The sequence below is a fragment of the Liolophura sinensis genome, chromosome 3 (assembly GCF_032854445.1).
Source record: "Liolophura sinensis isolate JHLJ2023 chromosome 3, CUHK_Ljap_v2, whole genome shotgun sequence".
Classification (NCBI taxonomy): domain Eukaryota; kingdom Metazoa; phylum Mollusca; class Polyplacophora; order Chitonida; family Chitonidae; genus Liolophura; species Liolophura sinensis.
The window spans coordinates 9,652,030-9,666,625 of NC_088297.1; the positions used below are offsets into that span (position 1 = coordinate 9,652,030).

General features: G+C 40.8%; 1 protein-coding gene across 1 annotated transcript; it reads left to right on the plus strand.

Annotated features, from left to right (window-relative positions):
* Nucleotides 1–212: 212 nt before the first annotated feature.
* Nucleotides 213–8,919, plus strand: LOC135463329 (acid-sensing ion channel 3-like). The gene is made up of 8 exons (XM_064740590.1): nucleotides 213–317; nucleotides 1,214–1,741; nucleotides 3,838–3,939; nucleotides 4,530–4,719; nucleotides 6,262–6,336; nucleotides 6,890–6,986; nucleotides 7,505–7,596; nucleotides 8,783–8,919. The coding sequence occupies exons 1-8, from the start codon at nucleotides 213–215 to the stop codon at nucleotides 8,917–8,919; spliced, it is 1,326 nt and encodes a 441-aa protein (XP_064596660.1).
* Nucleotides 8,920–14,596: the final 5,677 nt, after the last annotated feature.

A 14,596-nucleotide genomic window follows, 5' to 3' on the forward strand; every position in this document is an offset into this window, starting at 1 on the left:
CCGGTGCGAGGCGGCCGGTGTGAGACATAGTCCGGTGTCGTCCTTGCGTCCGTGTATAGTGAGTAAACACCAGTGTTCATGCATTTAACACGGAGCGCCTATAGAGTAGTGACTCAGCGTGGTTGGGGGGGGGGGGGTAGTCGTACCTCGTACATTAACGTGGGGCAAACAATCTCTACATAATACTGCTGAATGGGTCGAGGATCCTTGACATGTCGGCAGACGTCTTCAGTGTGAGCTCGCGCGACCTGCAGACGACCCTGATTGACAATACCATCCGCAAATATACTACGGAGTACATCCGTGTAGCCTTGAAGGTCGGTGACGGCAGCCTCCCATTCTTTCCACCTGGGCGTGGTGCGCAGCTTATTCAGGCTAGAAAACACACAAAGAAGACACCGTCATTCTAGTGCCGTCACCGACAGAGCCATGAGCCGTGACGTCACGCGTCTCGTTGGTCAGTTTTAGCGCGAAATGGAGTTCACCCATAGGTTAATTTTGGTGCGAAATGGGGCTGAAAGGGCTTCTCTCGCGCGTGATGTCACGCGCCTGCTGAAGGAGCTGCGTTCATTGGTCCGTTGGCGCGCCTCGCGTGACGTACGCGCATGCGCTGAGGTCACGCACATGCACCTAGTGGAGCGCACACTCAACGTCACACCTGCTCCTCCGCAATCCGACACGTTTGCAACATTCTCTACTACTGACAGTGTATGTGAATATGAGTTATTTTAATAAGCCGTTAACTACCTGAGGGGTAGTTACTGGCTTCAGGGAGATAGTCTAAGGAAATATAGTGGTCGAGAGATACATAAAAAGCACAGACAAGGATCCTCTCCGCACAGAAGTCAGTACGAGACAACAAGAAAGAACAAGAATATTAGGTGAAAACTGTCTTTACCCTGGGGCTCTCCGGTTTTCTCCTCCAATAAAATTAACAGCCAGTAAAATAAGGAAGACAAGTCATAATTAGAGTGCCAGCCAACATATGAACTTCCTGCATTGTTTACCATCACTATCATGTCCTGTAATCCCACACAACCCAACCTACCCTCTATTTTCGTTTCTTTTCTTGGTTCACTTTTTGGGAATACCTGCATCAATATAAAAATAAAACAGTTTTATCTAACAGAAGATCATAGGTATGAAGTTTAACTTGGTTTGTTTCCCATCTCTTCCCACCAGGATACTATGGACCGTTGTTATTGTTGCGCAGCTGGTTGCCTTCTTGGCTGTTATCACTGGTCAAATAATCCATGTTAAGAATCTACCCGTCCTAACTAATGTCGTCACAAGCTACGAGGACAAACTAGACTTCCCGGCAGTCACCATCTGTAAGCCACTTTCCACAGCTACTCATCCTGATCTCGGCCCCTTCGAGAATGACGTCTTGATGAACCTCGACATTAAAAACCGAACTTTCTTCACGTCACTTTCGGATGAGGATTACGCCAGAATCGACACCGGTGAAATCTATCAAAAGAGGTTTCTTCTTGAGGACAAATTTCTGCGGTTTTGTGTGTTTGCACACAATAACTGCTCCCATATCGTGAAAACCAGCCTTGTGATAGATTACCTTTGCGAGACTGTCAATAGTGTTTTACCAGACGACTGGTCATGGTCGCCTGAATCGGATACAACTACAACAGGCAATGTATCAGAAGGTTTCATATCAAGGACGCCCGGTCTGAAAGCCGGTCTAATACTTTTTCTGAAGCTGGGAAGTGAAGACCTCGGTGTGAAAGTGAGTAACAAATGTGACGCTTATTAGTTAGTTTCGTTCATTAGGGGACAGTTTTAATTTTTAATTTTTTGGGCATCATGTATAACTTGAACTTAAACCAATGTTGTTGTAGGTAGGTGTCACGTGACGTCTTTCTTTAAGCGGGGGAGAAAATAACCATGACGTGATTAAAACTTGCACTCTGTTAACGCCACACGTATTTTCTGCGATAAAAGTTCTAGATCGTTGATGTTTTTTCATTTAGATGACGATTAGACTTAAAGACGTTACTGGGCCTAAAATGTAACTTAAGCAGATAAAAATGGCCTATTTGCGGCCATTAGCCACGATTCGTCTACATTTTAAAACCGTACACCATCCCCAACAATAAGTACAAAAAAACATGAATACAGTGTATACGCCCTAGTGTATCCAGAAATATCAGTTACTAGTGTCACAAATCTACCACGTATATTTTCATTTTCTCACATAACGCTATTTCTCCCAGGTAAAAAAATGTGAAAATATATTTTTTTCCGGTCCTTTAGCTTAAGTAGGTGTTACCTACCGACAAGAGGGATTACACAGCCTTGGGGACGATACATCTAGCTTACAACGCATTAATTGAACCATTAGTTGATATCTAGAAAGAGTCCCTTAGGTATATTCATATTCATCTATTATTCACAACTTCAAACCGTTAGTCATTGCTGTTTATATTACACTGGCCGATCTCCTGCAGTGAGAGGTACGTGAAGTGAGGCAAAGCGGAATGATTCGGTCCTTAAAAACTGTATATTGGTTTATATGTTATTTCACTCTGGTTTATTCCACCCACCCCACACAGCCACCCACCCAAACACCCCCCCCCCCCCACCTCCCACCCCCATGGAGTCTTCCGGGTGGAAAGAATTAGACCAGAGGCATGACACGTGGGTCTCGAAGTGTTTTCTGTATAGTGCTTAATTCTGCATGAAACATTGCCAAGTCGAATGTGTGGACTTCACCAATGTTCGGCGTGAAGAGTGGACAGCTGACTCAGTGTGTACACTGTTTGACAGCGTTGGTGGCGATGTTGTAGATATTTTAAAGATGATATTTTTAAACCTAAATCAGGATATTACATATAAACTATGCAAAACTATATTTAATCTGGTTTTCGAATTTTTAATGACTTTCGTGTTTTTGTTGGTTTATGATGTTACTGCGCGCTTTCCTATTATCACTGCATGCTTTCCCATTGTCAGTGCACACCTTTCTGTTGTCATTGCACGCATTTCTACTGTCACTGCACGCCTCTCTATTGTCAGTGTTGTCACTTTATTGTAGTTTCGCGAGTTCGTATTGTCACTGCCCGCCTTCCTATTGTCACTACACGCCTTCCTATTGTCACTGTACGCCTTCCCATAATCACTGTAAGGCTTCCTATCTTTAAATGCACTCCTTCCTATAATCACTTCACGCCATCCTGTTTACACTGCACGCCTTCCTATAATTACTGCACGCCTTCCTGTTGTTTCTATTGTAGATACCCGCATTCATATTATCACTACACGCCATTCTATTGTCATCGCACGCCTTTTTATTGTCACTGCACGCCTTTCTCTTCTAGTTGCGCACGTTCATATTGTCACTACACGCCTTCCTAATGTCACTCATGCCTTCCTTTGGTCACTACATGAATGTAGTCATATGAATGAAAAAATGGTTAAGTGCGACGTTAAACCCCAAACACTCACTCACCTGTTGTCAGTGTACTCGTAACTACTGTCACTGCACACCATTCTGCTTCACGCCTTTCTACAAAAATATTACCGATATATTTTCTAGAAACACTCACCATTTCTGTACACACGTAGATAAGCTCATCATTAACTTGCCAATGGTCGATGGTTTTTCCCGGGCACTCTGGTTTTCTTCCACCATAATAGGCTGCCATCGTATAAGGGAAAGATTCTTGAGGATGGCTTTACACATCAGTCAAATCAAATCAAATCAAAACTGAAAACGTCACATTGTTATTTGAAACCGTCTGATGGAATCACATGACAAAGGCAGCAGGAAGGCGTATAGTGACAGTAGACCAACTAATAAATGTCCGTTACTTTGACTGACAGCTGATTCTCCACGAGCCTGACGAGAAAATACGGGTGGTGAATTCAGAGTTCCTACAGTTATCTCCCTTCAGTGAAAATTACATTGGTGTCGAGGTGTTCAAGGTATGGTTAATTAAAACTTCATTTATATATATATATATATATATATATATATATATATATATATATATATATATATATATATATATATATATATATATATATATATATATATTTACTTACTTATTTATTTATTTTTTATTTATTTATTTATTTTATTTTATTTTATTTTATTTTCAAGCATACAGATCACTTAAAATGAAGGAGATTAAATGACGGAATTAATTTATTACTAGATATTGGATTCACAAAGTTCACTGAAATTCCTTGTCTTTTCATACATTTTTCTTTGCCTGGTATCCAACGTCGCTATTTACTTCATTATCTGTCTAAGCTTTGCTTCTCTACTTTATTCTAGTCATATATTACCACACGAGATGTCATCTTATACTAGGCTGATCCTTATGCAGATATGACCAGATACGATACTTCACCAGATATGACACTTTATTAGATTAGCCTTCACGAAAGACTAACAAGATATAACAGGAGTCAACCAGAAACCTTCCAAGCCTTTAACTGCCTAAGCAGCCAGAGCATGAAAGAAAAGCTTTCGATAAGTTTTGCAACATATGCGTTCTTGTTTTGTACAGAACAAGTTTCAGCCTTCGCCTTACCGAGCATTCGGGGACCGGAAGTGCCAGGTGACGACGGGTGACTTCCGGCACCCCCTAGTTCCTACCGGAAAGTACACCCTTCGAGCTTGCCAGGACGCCTGCATGATTGAAAGCACCAGAAACTTTTGTGGGTGTCAAATGGATTATATCAAAAAGCACACTGAAGGTAAGCAGGCAATTAAGATGGCCTTGCTTGTCTAATTAGTATATTTGTAAGCTGATGTTTGTATGACGTCGTTTGATAGTTGGTATCCTGGATATAACAAGTAGCGTAATTTTAAATAGCCCAAAAATGAGCCCGACTTAAGTACACACATAACCTTATCATTCGTGTAAATGTATTATCCAGAGCAGAATTTAGATTAGATTCCATCGCTGTTTAACGCCTTGCTCTTATTCGATGGCAGTTAGTACTAAGAATGGAGAAATCCCGAGGTAAACCACCGACCTTTGGCATGTTGCTGACCAACTTTTCCACGTGTGATGTACAGATATGCACACCACGTAGTGTCTTGAACGAAGCACCTAATGCTCCTAAAATATAATAATATTAATAATAATAATAATAACGTTTATTTCAACAGAAAGCCTGCTGTTTAAGTGATTCTTGAATGCATTCTGTTATTGTGGCAATTTATTTTGTTAAATACACCGCACGCAATCAGTTAATTCTATTCTGTTAACATTATTACTGTATCAGAATAACACGATATGATGCTGAATATGACGCAGTATAAAAAAAACACATTCTAGCATCACTCATATAACAAACTTTCTGTTAAAATGAACACAATATTTTTCTTAGTGTACACTCGGCTACAAATACATTCTAGCATCACTCATATAACAAACTTTCTGTTAAAATGAACACAATATTTTTTTTAGTGTACACTCGGCTACAAATACATTCTAGCATCACTCATATAACAAACTTTCTGTTAAAATGAACACAATATTTTTTTTAGTGTACACTCGGCTACAAATACATTCTAGCATCACTCATATAACAAACTTTCTGTTAAAATGAACACAATATTTTTTAGTGTACATTCGGCTACAAATACATTCTAGCATCACTCATATAACAAACTTTCTGTTAAAACGAACACAATAATTTTTTTAGTGTACATTCGGCTACAAATACATTCTAGCATCACTCATATAACAAACTTTCTGTTAAAATGAACACAATATTTTTTTTAGTGTACACTCGGCTACAAATACATTCTAGCATCACTCATATAACAAACTTTCTGTTAAAATGAACACAATATTTTTTTTAGTGTACACTCTCACAAGGCCCGATCATTACTTATATAAGTAATATATTTTGAGATATTTAAAGTTTATCTGTAAACTATAATTTAAAGTAGACGTGAATAAAATGACTTGACTGCAAATATAACTCGTATCAGTAAAGGTTTGTACATGTAGACGATGTTTTATTCCTGAATTACTAGATCGTTATGGAAAATTTACCACATACCAGTAAACATCAACTCAAAGTTACGTTGTATGAACAAGCTTTTATTTAAACTTTTGAAATTTTGTGAAATATTCCCCGGATGAAAAGCGTCAACTCTTGGATAACGTTTACAGCTTCTCTGACTTCTCATTCGGAAGATGATAGACACTAACCAACCACATTCTAACTTAACCAAAGTAACTCTGAATTATCTTCCACCATATTTTTATTCCAACTCCACAGAAAAGATGTGTGATCCGATACGGATAATCGACTGCCAGACTAAGATGGTGGAGAGATTCCTTAACAACAGTCTCTGTAAGTTATATTAATGTATGTAATCGCCTGCAGTTCATGTACGACAAATGTTATGAAAACTTCAATAATGTACGACAAAAGTGATGAATTACAAAAGTTACGCAGACTTCAGTAATGTACGACAAAAGTTACGAAGACTCCAGAGATGTACGACAAAAGTTAGTGAGACTTCAGTCAGTGATGTACGACAAAAGCTACTGAGGCTTCAGTCAGTGATGTACGACAAAAGTTACTGAGACTTTAGTCAGTGCTGTACGACAAATGTTACTGAGACTTTAGTCAGTGCTGCACAACAAATGTTACTGAGACTTCAGTCAGTGATGTACGACAAAAGTTACTAAGCCTTCAAACAGCCATGTACGACAAAGGTTACTAAGCCTTCAATCAATGATGTACGACAAAGGTTACAAAAACTTTAATAAGTGCTGTACGAAGCTGCATGATGGTGAACTTTTGTTCTGTTCTGCGATGTCGTCACCTATAAAAAAGAGTTCGAGAACATCGCTTGTCAATTTCTGTTAAATACTAATCCTGTCGTTTTCTGTCGTTTTAGCGGTACCGTTGTGCGACTGTCCGTTTCCGTGTGAAGACCTAGTGTACGACACGACTCTCTCTTCTAGTCCTATTAGAAACGCAATGGATAAGGACAGGTAATAAAGTCAAATACTTCCTGTTACATAGTCATTGTTATCACTCGACTCTGACTTCTAGTTCCATTAGAAACGAAAAAAAAATTCGAACAGTGTTAACAAAGATTAAGCTTCCCTTTCTGTAGCCACACCCCTTTTGTTTTTGTTACGGATGGTTTGTACTCGTCCTTAGAATTGCATTGCGCCTTTGTTGTTGCTTTGGATGTTTACTCCCTGTCCTTAGAATGGCAGGGCGCCTTCGGTATTATTGTTTTTGGGAATGGTTACTTATTTTCCTTTAATCGTGAGGCGCATTTTTGGAAAACACATGCGCCATATATTAAGTTCTGCCCAAACATTGATCACTTATTTTAAGCAATATCTACAAAATTATTATCATCATGACTAACCGCCAAGTAGAAACAAAGCTGGCAGTTTCTGGACTGAAAACATGAAATCTGCATAGCTTCCAAAGAGAGACCATATTACGTAAAACTTTTCTACACGATGTTGGTAAATCGCTATATTTTATTTTCTAGGGGAAATGATGTTCTTGTCCACATCCACTTCAATCGCCTGAAGATCGTGTCTACAGAACAAGTGCCCGACTACACTACCGGCGACGTCTTTGGTACTGTCTGATTTGTTTTATATTTAAAAACTTGGTATTCACTTGATTTCAACGCCGCGTAATTTCTCACGTGTAATACATAGAGATTATCATGATCCACTATGATGTATGAACGTCGAGTTGTCTGAGGTCGGGCTGTCGAATCAGCCGAGCCCGAAGGGTAATTATCATATACCGTATGTACGTCTGAGCATCACATCATATATACCGCTTTATTCAACGAAATCATCGAGACTGATTTGGCAAACTTACAATTTCAACCATTGCACCGAAGTGCCTGATCACGTCACTCGTAAACCCGCAAACAAACATAAGCCGAAATAAATTTTAAATTACGCAACGAAAAGTAAATGTAGTTCTTAAAACTGATTGAAACTAATTCGAAAAATAATCTAAAATGTTCCACTTGATGATGCTTAACCAATAACCATAGTTTTAAACAATATGACCACGTTTTCATTCGGTATCCTTACCCAATACGGGATTATGAGAAACAGTGCTGACGTCACCGTGGAGGTTACATGAAAATGTCACTAACGTGTGATTCACAGCAATAACATAAACAAATTAAATATCAAAATGGAAAATAACTGAGCTAATTTGATTAATAATAAAACAATTAATGCAGTTTTCAACGACATTGAAATTTCAGCTTGGAAAGAATTCGCAGGATAGCCAGTGACATTGGATTGCTCATATGTTTGTCAGCATTGTACATATCAAATATAGTTCAGGGGTTTCCCCGGTAGAGGGTGCAGACAAGGTCAGGGAGGTCAAAGTAGTCCCAAAAAGAGTGCTGACGTCATCATGACGTGATACAAAATGGGATGCTTGTATGGGATGCCGTCGACAGATAGGTGTATGATAAATCCAACTACTCAAAAATTTTTATCCTTTCTTAGACAGCATCTTTCTTCTGTCTTCGGCTGCGAGTTCACAACAGAGACAGTACTGTAAATAGGTGGGCATCGGAACAAGTCTGCAATAACAAGACACTGTTTTGATTTCTTCGAAACTTTGTTGAACGCTACGTTACATTCTAAGCAAACAAATGTGTAATTCTTGCATAACAATACATAGTCTTGATATTTTGTTTGGTAAAAACCTACATGGATCTAGCGCTAAATGCCCGCTTTGACATTTGACAGTAGATAACAATGTGTTTCTTGCCTTTATCCCTTCCCAGCATCTATTGGCGGTCAGATGGGACTGTTCCTTGGTGCTTCCATCATCACGGTCACAGAGATCCTGGAGCTGATGATCAGATGTTTATACGGTTGGATGCGTGGAGACTTGCGAAAGAAACCAGCCGGACGGACATAGACAAGTAACAACCGCAGAGACTCGCCACAGACAACCAGCGGGATGGACGAACAGACAAATAACTGGTGTGGAGACTCGCGACAGACAACCAGTCGATTGAAGGTAAACAAGTAATCGGGGTAGATATTCGCGAAAGAAAACCAGCCAAGCGGACCTACCGCATAGCTGTCTTGTTCGGTTTTATTTCTCTCAAAAGACGCATTCATGTTTATAATATTCGCTGCTGTTTGATGGTTGTTGGAATGTTCGCGCACCCGGTCGGAGGGTAGTTCGCTGTACTGGTTGGTGAGGTGTTCGCGGTGCTGGTTGTGTAGTTGTTCGCGTTGCTGGTTTGGTGAGTCGTTCGCGATGTTGGTTGGTGAGTCGTCCGCGGTGCTGGTTGTTGAAGCGCTCACGGACCTTGTTGAAGGCACATTCGTGGTGCTGGTTGATTTTAGTCTTTCGCAGTGCTGGTTGGTGAGGCGTATGTAATGCTGGTGCAGTTTTTGCCGTGATGGTTGGTTGGGCGTTCACGGTGCACATTGGTGTGGGAGTCGTGATGCTGGTTGATGCTGGCCGCGAGTTAGGAGTTTCCCAAAAGAACCATTATCATCGCTGCATGTCCCAAGCATCATGGAGCTTGAGTTAATCCATTTGCTTAAAACAATTTTCTACGATAAATCAGTGACATTACTGTTTCGGCACATAGAGCTATAATGTATATAAATGACTAAGAAGAAACTTCAGCCTGAAGTCAACACTTTCACAAAGCATAAAACCGCAAGTTAAGACTAGTTTGTTCCAATCTTAAGACTGTTATATATTTGTGTCATTGCCCCTGAAGTTTCTTTGCATGATAGCGAGATTTGCCTGTGTACGCTTAATTTTTATGAATTTTTACCGTTGATATGATAATTATTCACTAATTCTGGCTTAGATATCAACTGATGTTGCATCAGTTGTTAATCGCTTTCTTTTTTAAACGTTGGATGCTCACGCATGTTCATATATATTTTATGGAAGCAGTCTTTGCATGCATAGCTTCCATTGATAAATCCTTCTGACCAACTAAACCAAAGGGTCTATACATGAACATAATTAGCATGTCTGTATATAGGCTTAGGATTTTACGTCGTACGATTTGTCAGTCATATCAACAACGACGAATCATTAGGTGTGTGTAGAAATACTGTGTCTTCTTGTGGCAGGTAGAGTCCATGCAGCCAAAGTGGTGTCGTAGACATCACTCATGACACCTAACCCAGTCACATTATACTGACACTGGGCCAGCCTGTCCTCTTTCCTTGCTCTAACCTGTAAGTCCTGAACGCCAAGCGATGCAGCAACAAGTACCATTTTTAAAGTCTTTGCCATGACCCAGGGTTGATCCCAGGTCACATGATTAGTATACATGATGCCAATATTATATCAATAAATCAATATGGTTTTCGTCGCTGCTATATATATATGTATAACATTAGCTAAAAGGATGTGGAAAAGTTGGTGTTTTAATTGGTGTGTAAGCAAACTGTGGAAGGAGAGGGGATTGTTTGTAACGTATACATGCTGTGTATATTACAAAACGTACGGATACACTGGCATTATCAGCGGTCGAAAGAATTAATAAATGTTTCCTAAAAATGTAGTTCAGCATTTTTCTTTTTGTTCATTGCCTTCGACAACGGGGTGATGTTTTTGCCAACCTTTCTTTGCCTGTATATCCGTCCGTGTGTATGTTCGCCAGCGACTTTGCTTTAAAAAATACACAAAAGGATCTTCGTTTTGAGATGAGGGCTAATTCAATCAATTTTCGTGGTGACCCGGGAATCTTGTGGTGATCCGGACATCTGCTGGTGATCCGGGCAACTGGTGGTGACCCGGGCATCTGGTGGTGATCCAAGCATCTGGTGGTGATCCGGGCATCTGCAGATGATCCGGGCATCTGCAGATGATCCGGGCATCTGGTGGTGATCCGGCCATCAGGTCGTACTCCGACCATCTGGTGGTGATCCGGGCATCTGGTGGTGACCTGGCCATCTGGTAGTGACCCGAGCATCTGGTGATGATCCGGGCATCTGGTGGTGATCCGGGCATCTAGTGGTGATCCGGCCATTTGGTGGTTATCCGGACATCTGGTGGTGATCCGAACAGCTGGTAGTCATCCGGCCATCAGGTCGTGGTCCGACCATCTGGTGGTTATCCGGGCATCTGGTGGTGATCTGGCCATCTAATAGTGACACGAGCATCTGGTGGTGATCCGGGCATCTGTTGGTGATCCAGGCACTTGGTGGTGATCCGGGCATCTGGTGGTGATCCGGGCATCTGGTGGTGACCCGGGCAGTTGGGGGTCATCCGGACAACTGGGGGTCATCCGGCCATTAGGTAGTGGTCCGACCATCTGGTGGTGATCCGGGCATCAAGAGGTCATCCGGGCATCTGGTGGTGATCAGGACATCTGGTGGTGATAGGGAAACCAGATCCGGGAGTTTCCTAAACGATTCTTCACAATTAAGCGATAGGATTGACCTACAGGAAATTATCCCTTTGTGTGTGGTGGGTTGACTGTGAATTCAAATCCAGCTCATGCTGGTTTCTTCTTCAGTCGTACGTGGGAAGGTCTCGCAGCAATCTGCGGGAAGTCCCCGGGCTCTGTCCGGTTTTCTGACACTATAATGTTGGTACCCGTTGAATAAGTGAAATGTTATTGAGTACGGCGTAAAACATCAATCAAATCTTATCTTATCTGATCCATGTATATTGAAGCTGGAAGCATGAACAGATAATCATACGTGGGAAGGTCTGCATCAACCTGCGGGGTCGTGGGTTTCCCTCGGACTCTGCCCGGTTTCCACCCACAATAATGCTGACCGCCGTCGTATAAGTGAAATATTCTTGAGTACGGGGTAAAACACCAATCAAATAAATAAACAAATAAATGAACAGATAATAAACCGTCTGATCTTAGAAACCTTCAGACAAACCTTGTGACACTCCAACTCCCTTTAATGATTTTCCATTAAATATTCATATTCTTTGGTTTTAGTGAGGAATCTGTCAAAGATTGACAATAGACGGGGTAGTCTGGCGGAGTTTTCGTAGCCTCGTTGAAGAGAATGTTCACATAACTTGAATTAATGCTAAGTATGCCTACATGTGTTACTAACGCTCTGTGAAATGACTGTGAAACCGGGCCGTGGCCGAGTGGTTAATATGTGTGTCTTTGGATCTCACGGGATCTTGGTTCAGTCCCAGCTTTGAACGGGGAATTATGGAGATTATCTTGCTTCCGCTTTTATCGAACAGCGCTCCTGGTGTATTAAGGGGGTGTTATACACGATTAAGTCCACATAAGATCACGTAACTCTCAGCTATACCTACAGGTTGAACCTTTTCTGTGAATTAAAATCCACAGGACTCCGTGATTACGTGACCCCCATCTGTCCGACCCACAAGAACCTTTTCTATAGATAAGTCAACAGGAGATCAAGTGTCTGCCAGCTATACGATCTTTAGGTCGATCGTTTTCTGTGGTTACATATGTGTGTGTCAGCTGTGAGAAAGTTCCTCAGTTATTTGCCACAAGTCTGTCGATATACCCTGGGGCTCCAGCAAATGGCGTCGTATAAGTGAATGATTCTTGAGCAATACCGCGTTAATTACATTAATTAAAATTTCACTTCAAATTAGAAAAACATCCCGCGAGTGAAAGTCTTCTGTGCGCTAAATATATATATTGCCCCATAAGTGACTTTCCATTACAGTCTCTTTACAGTATGGTATAAAATAACAGTAGGACTATATAATAAACTATAGCATAGAGAGTAAAACCAGAGTAGTGGCGACAGTGTTGGCAAATGGTCACAAGTAACTGGTGAAATACGGTCTCTTGTTAACTTTCCTCAGATTACTGTCACGTCTAGATGAATGATGTCCGCCGAGAGGATTAATCTGCAGACACTAGATCTTATCACGTGACTTAATGAAACGGATGTATGAAACACCTCTTAGCAAAACAGATCGGTACCGGCAATTTCTCACTCCCAGGGCCTTCAGCAGCCGCTGTCACTCGTCATGAAATCAACTGATAACAACTTATAACAGTACTCGTATGACGAGTTATTCCCCTGGGGTACATGCTCTATAGAAGTTTCTGGTGTGTATATTGTCGGGAAGCAAAAGCCCTCGGTTTATCGCATTTGCAACATTAATAACCGATAAAATTAGGAGGGAAATGTGGTCAAGCTATGGCTATTGTAACATCATCAATATGATCATAAATCTTGTCGGTGTTAGCATTGATGGACAGGGACTCTTCACAACGCTGTTAATGGTTCGAATTGACCAACACTTTGTCAGACAACATCCCGCCTGAATAGTATTTTGGTATATTATTTATTTATTTATTTGATAAGTGTTTAACGCCGTACTCAAGAATATTTCGCTTTATACATTGGTGGCCAGCATTTTGGTTAGAGGAAAGCGGGCAATACCAGGGGGAAACCTACGACTGGACTGGAACACAGCGACCACATTGGTAAGAGGAATTTGGGCCATTGCGACGCGCTGTCACACTCACCACCGCTGCGAACATTTTTGGCAGTAGTGGGGAAGGAAAAAATTTATCAAACTTATCAAACAAAGTTTGAGAAATTTAACACTTTAACACAGTCCTCCGAAATCGTCGTAATTTAATGCTATCCTAATGTATTAGTTACTGATTTATTTATTTATTTATTTATTTGATTACTTGTGTATGCTGCACTCTAGACCATTTCGCTTATACTACTGCGGCTATCATTATGGTGAGAGGAAACTGAGCAAGTCCCGGGGGAATCCCACGACCATCCGCAAATTGCTGAAGATCTTCCCATGTGTAACTGCAAAGGAAGACTGCGTGAGCTGGACTTGAACTTGGTTAACATTTAGAAAGTGCTTACAAATTAACATTTGCGTTTTAAGGGTGTATACAAAATAAGAGAAAAATGTAAAGCGTTCATCCATCACCATGTATGTACCCTAGCTCAGTTCAATAACGTAACAGATAAAACGTAACAGCTTGAACACTGTGTAAAAAACTGAGTAGATATTTAACGATTTTGCCAGGGTATGTTTTGTTGTTTTTCAAATAATTCATCACAATGCTGAAATATCGGCTGTAAATATTGTGATCACTCCGCTCTACATATCGCTAAATCTGACTTAATTCCTTATCTGTAGCTCAGAGCGCAGAAAAAAATAGTTCACCATAAATATACATTTATGAGAGAAATTAGTGCGTGGCGCATTAATTTAACCAATAACGTTAACCCTTCACTCAAGCAATGCTACTCAGCCAATTCCCTGGTCTTGTACAATAGCCCAACTGTAAGCTCTATAAATCCACTCTCTCCTGTATTGGAATAGATTCATGTCTGTTCTGGACATACTCACTAAACAGCCTCCGAGTATATAGGGCCATAGGTTGCGTTCGTTTCAGGTTCGGCAAAGATGGCGGCTGTTCCATGTATCTTTACTTGTTGACCTCTGGTACGTAGGATCGACTTCTGAAGATTGCTTTCATCTTGCTACATATACATCGCAAGCGGATTACTGAAGTTCAGTTAAGACAGGAGAGATCTGCAAGCAGAAGTATAATTTTTCGTTGACTCCTCTTGGTTGTTTTTAGTCAAGTTGGCTGTTGCTGTGTGTAACTGTACCA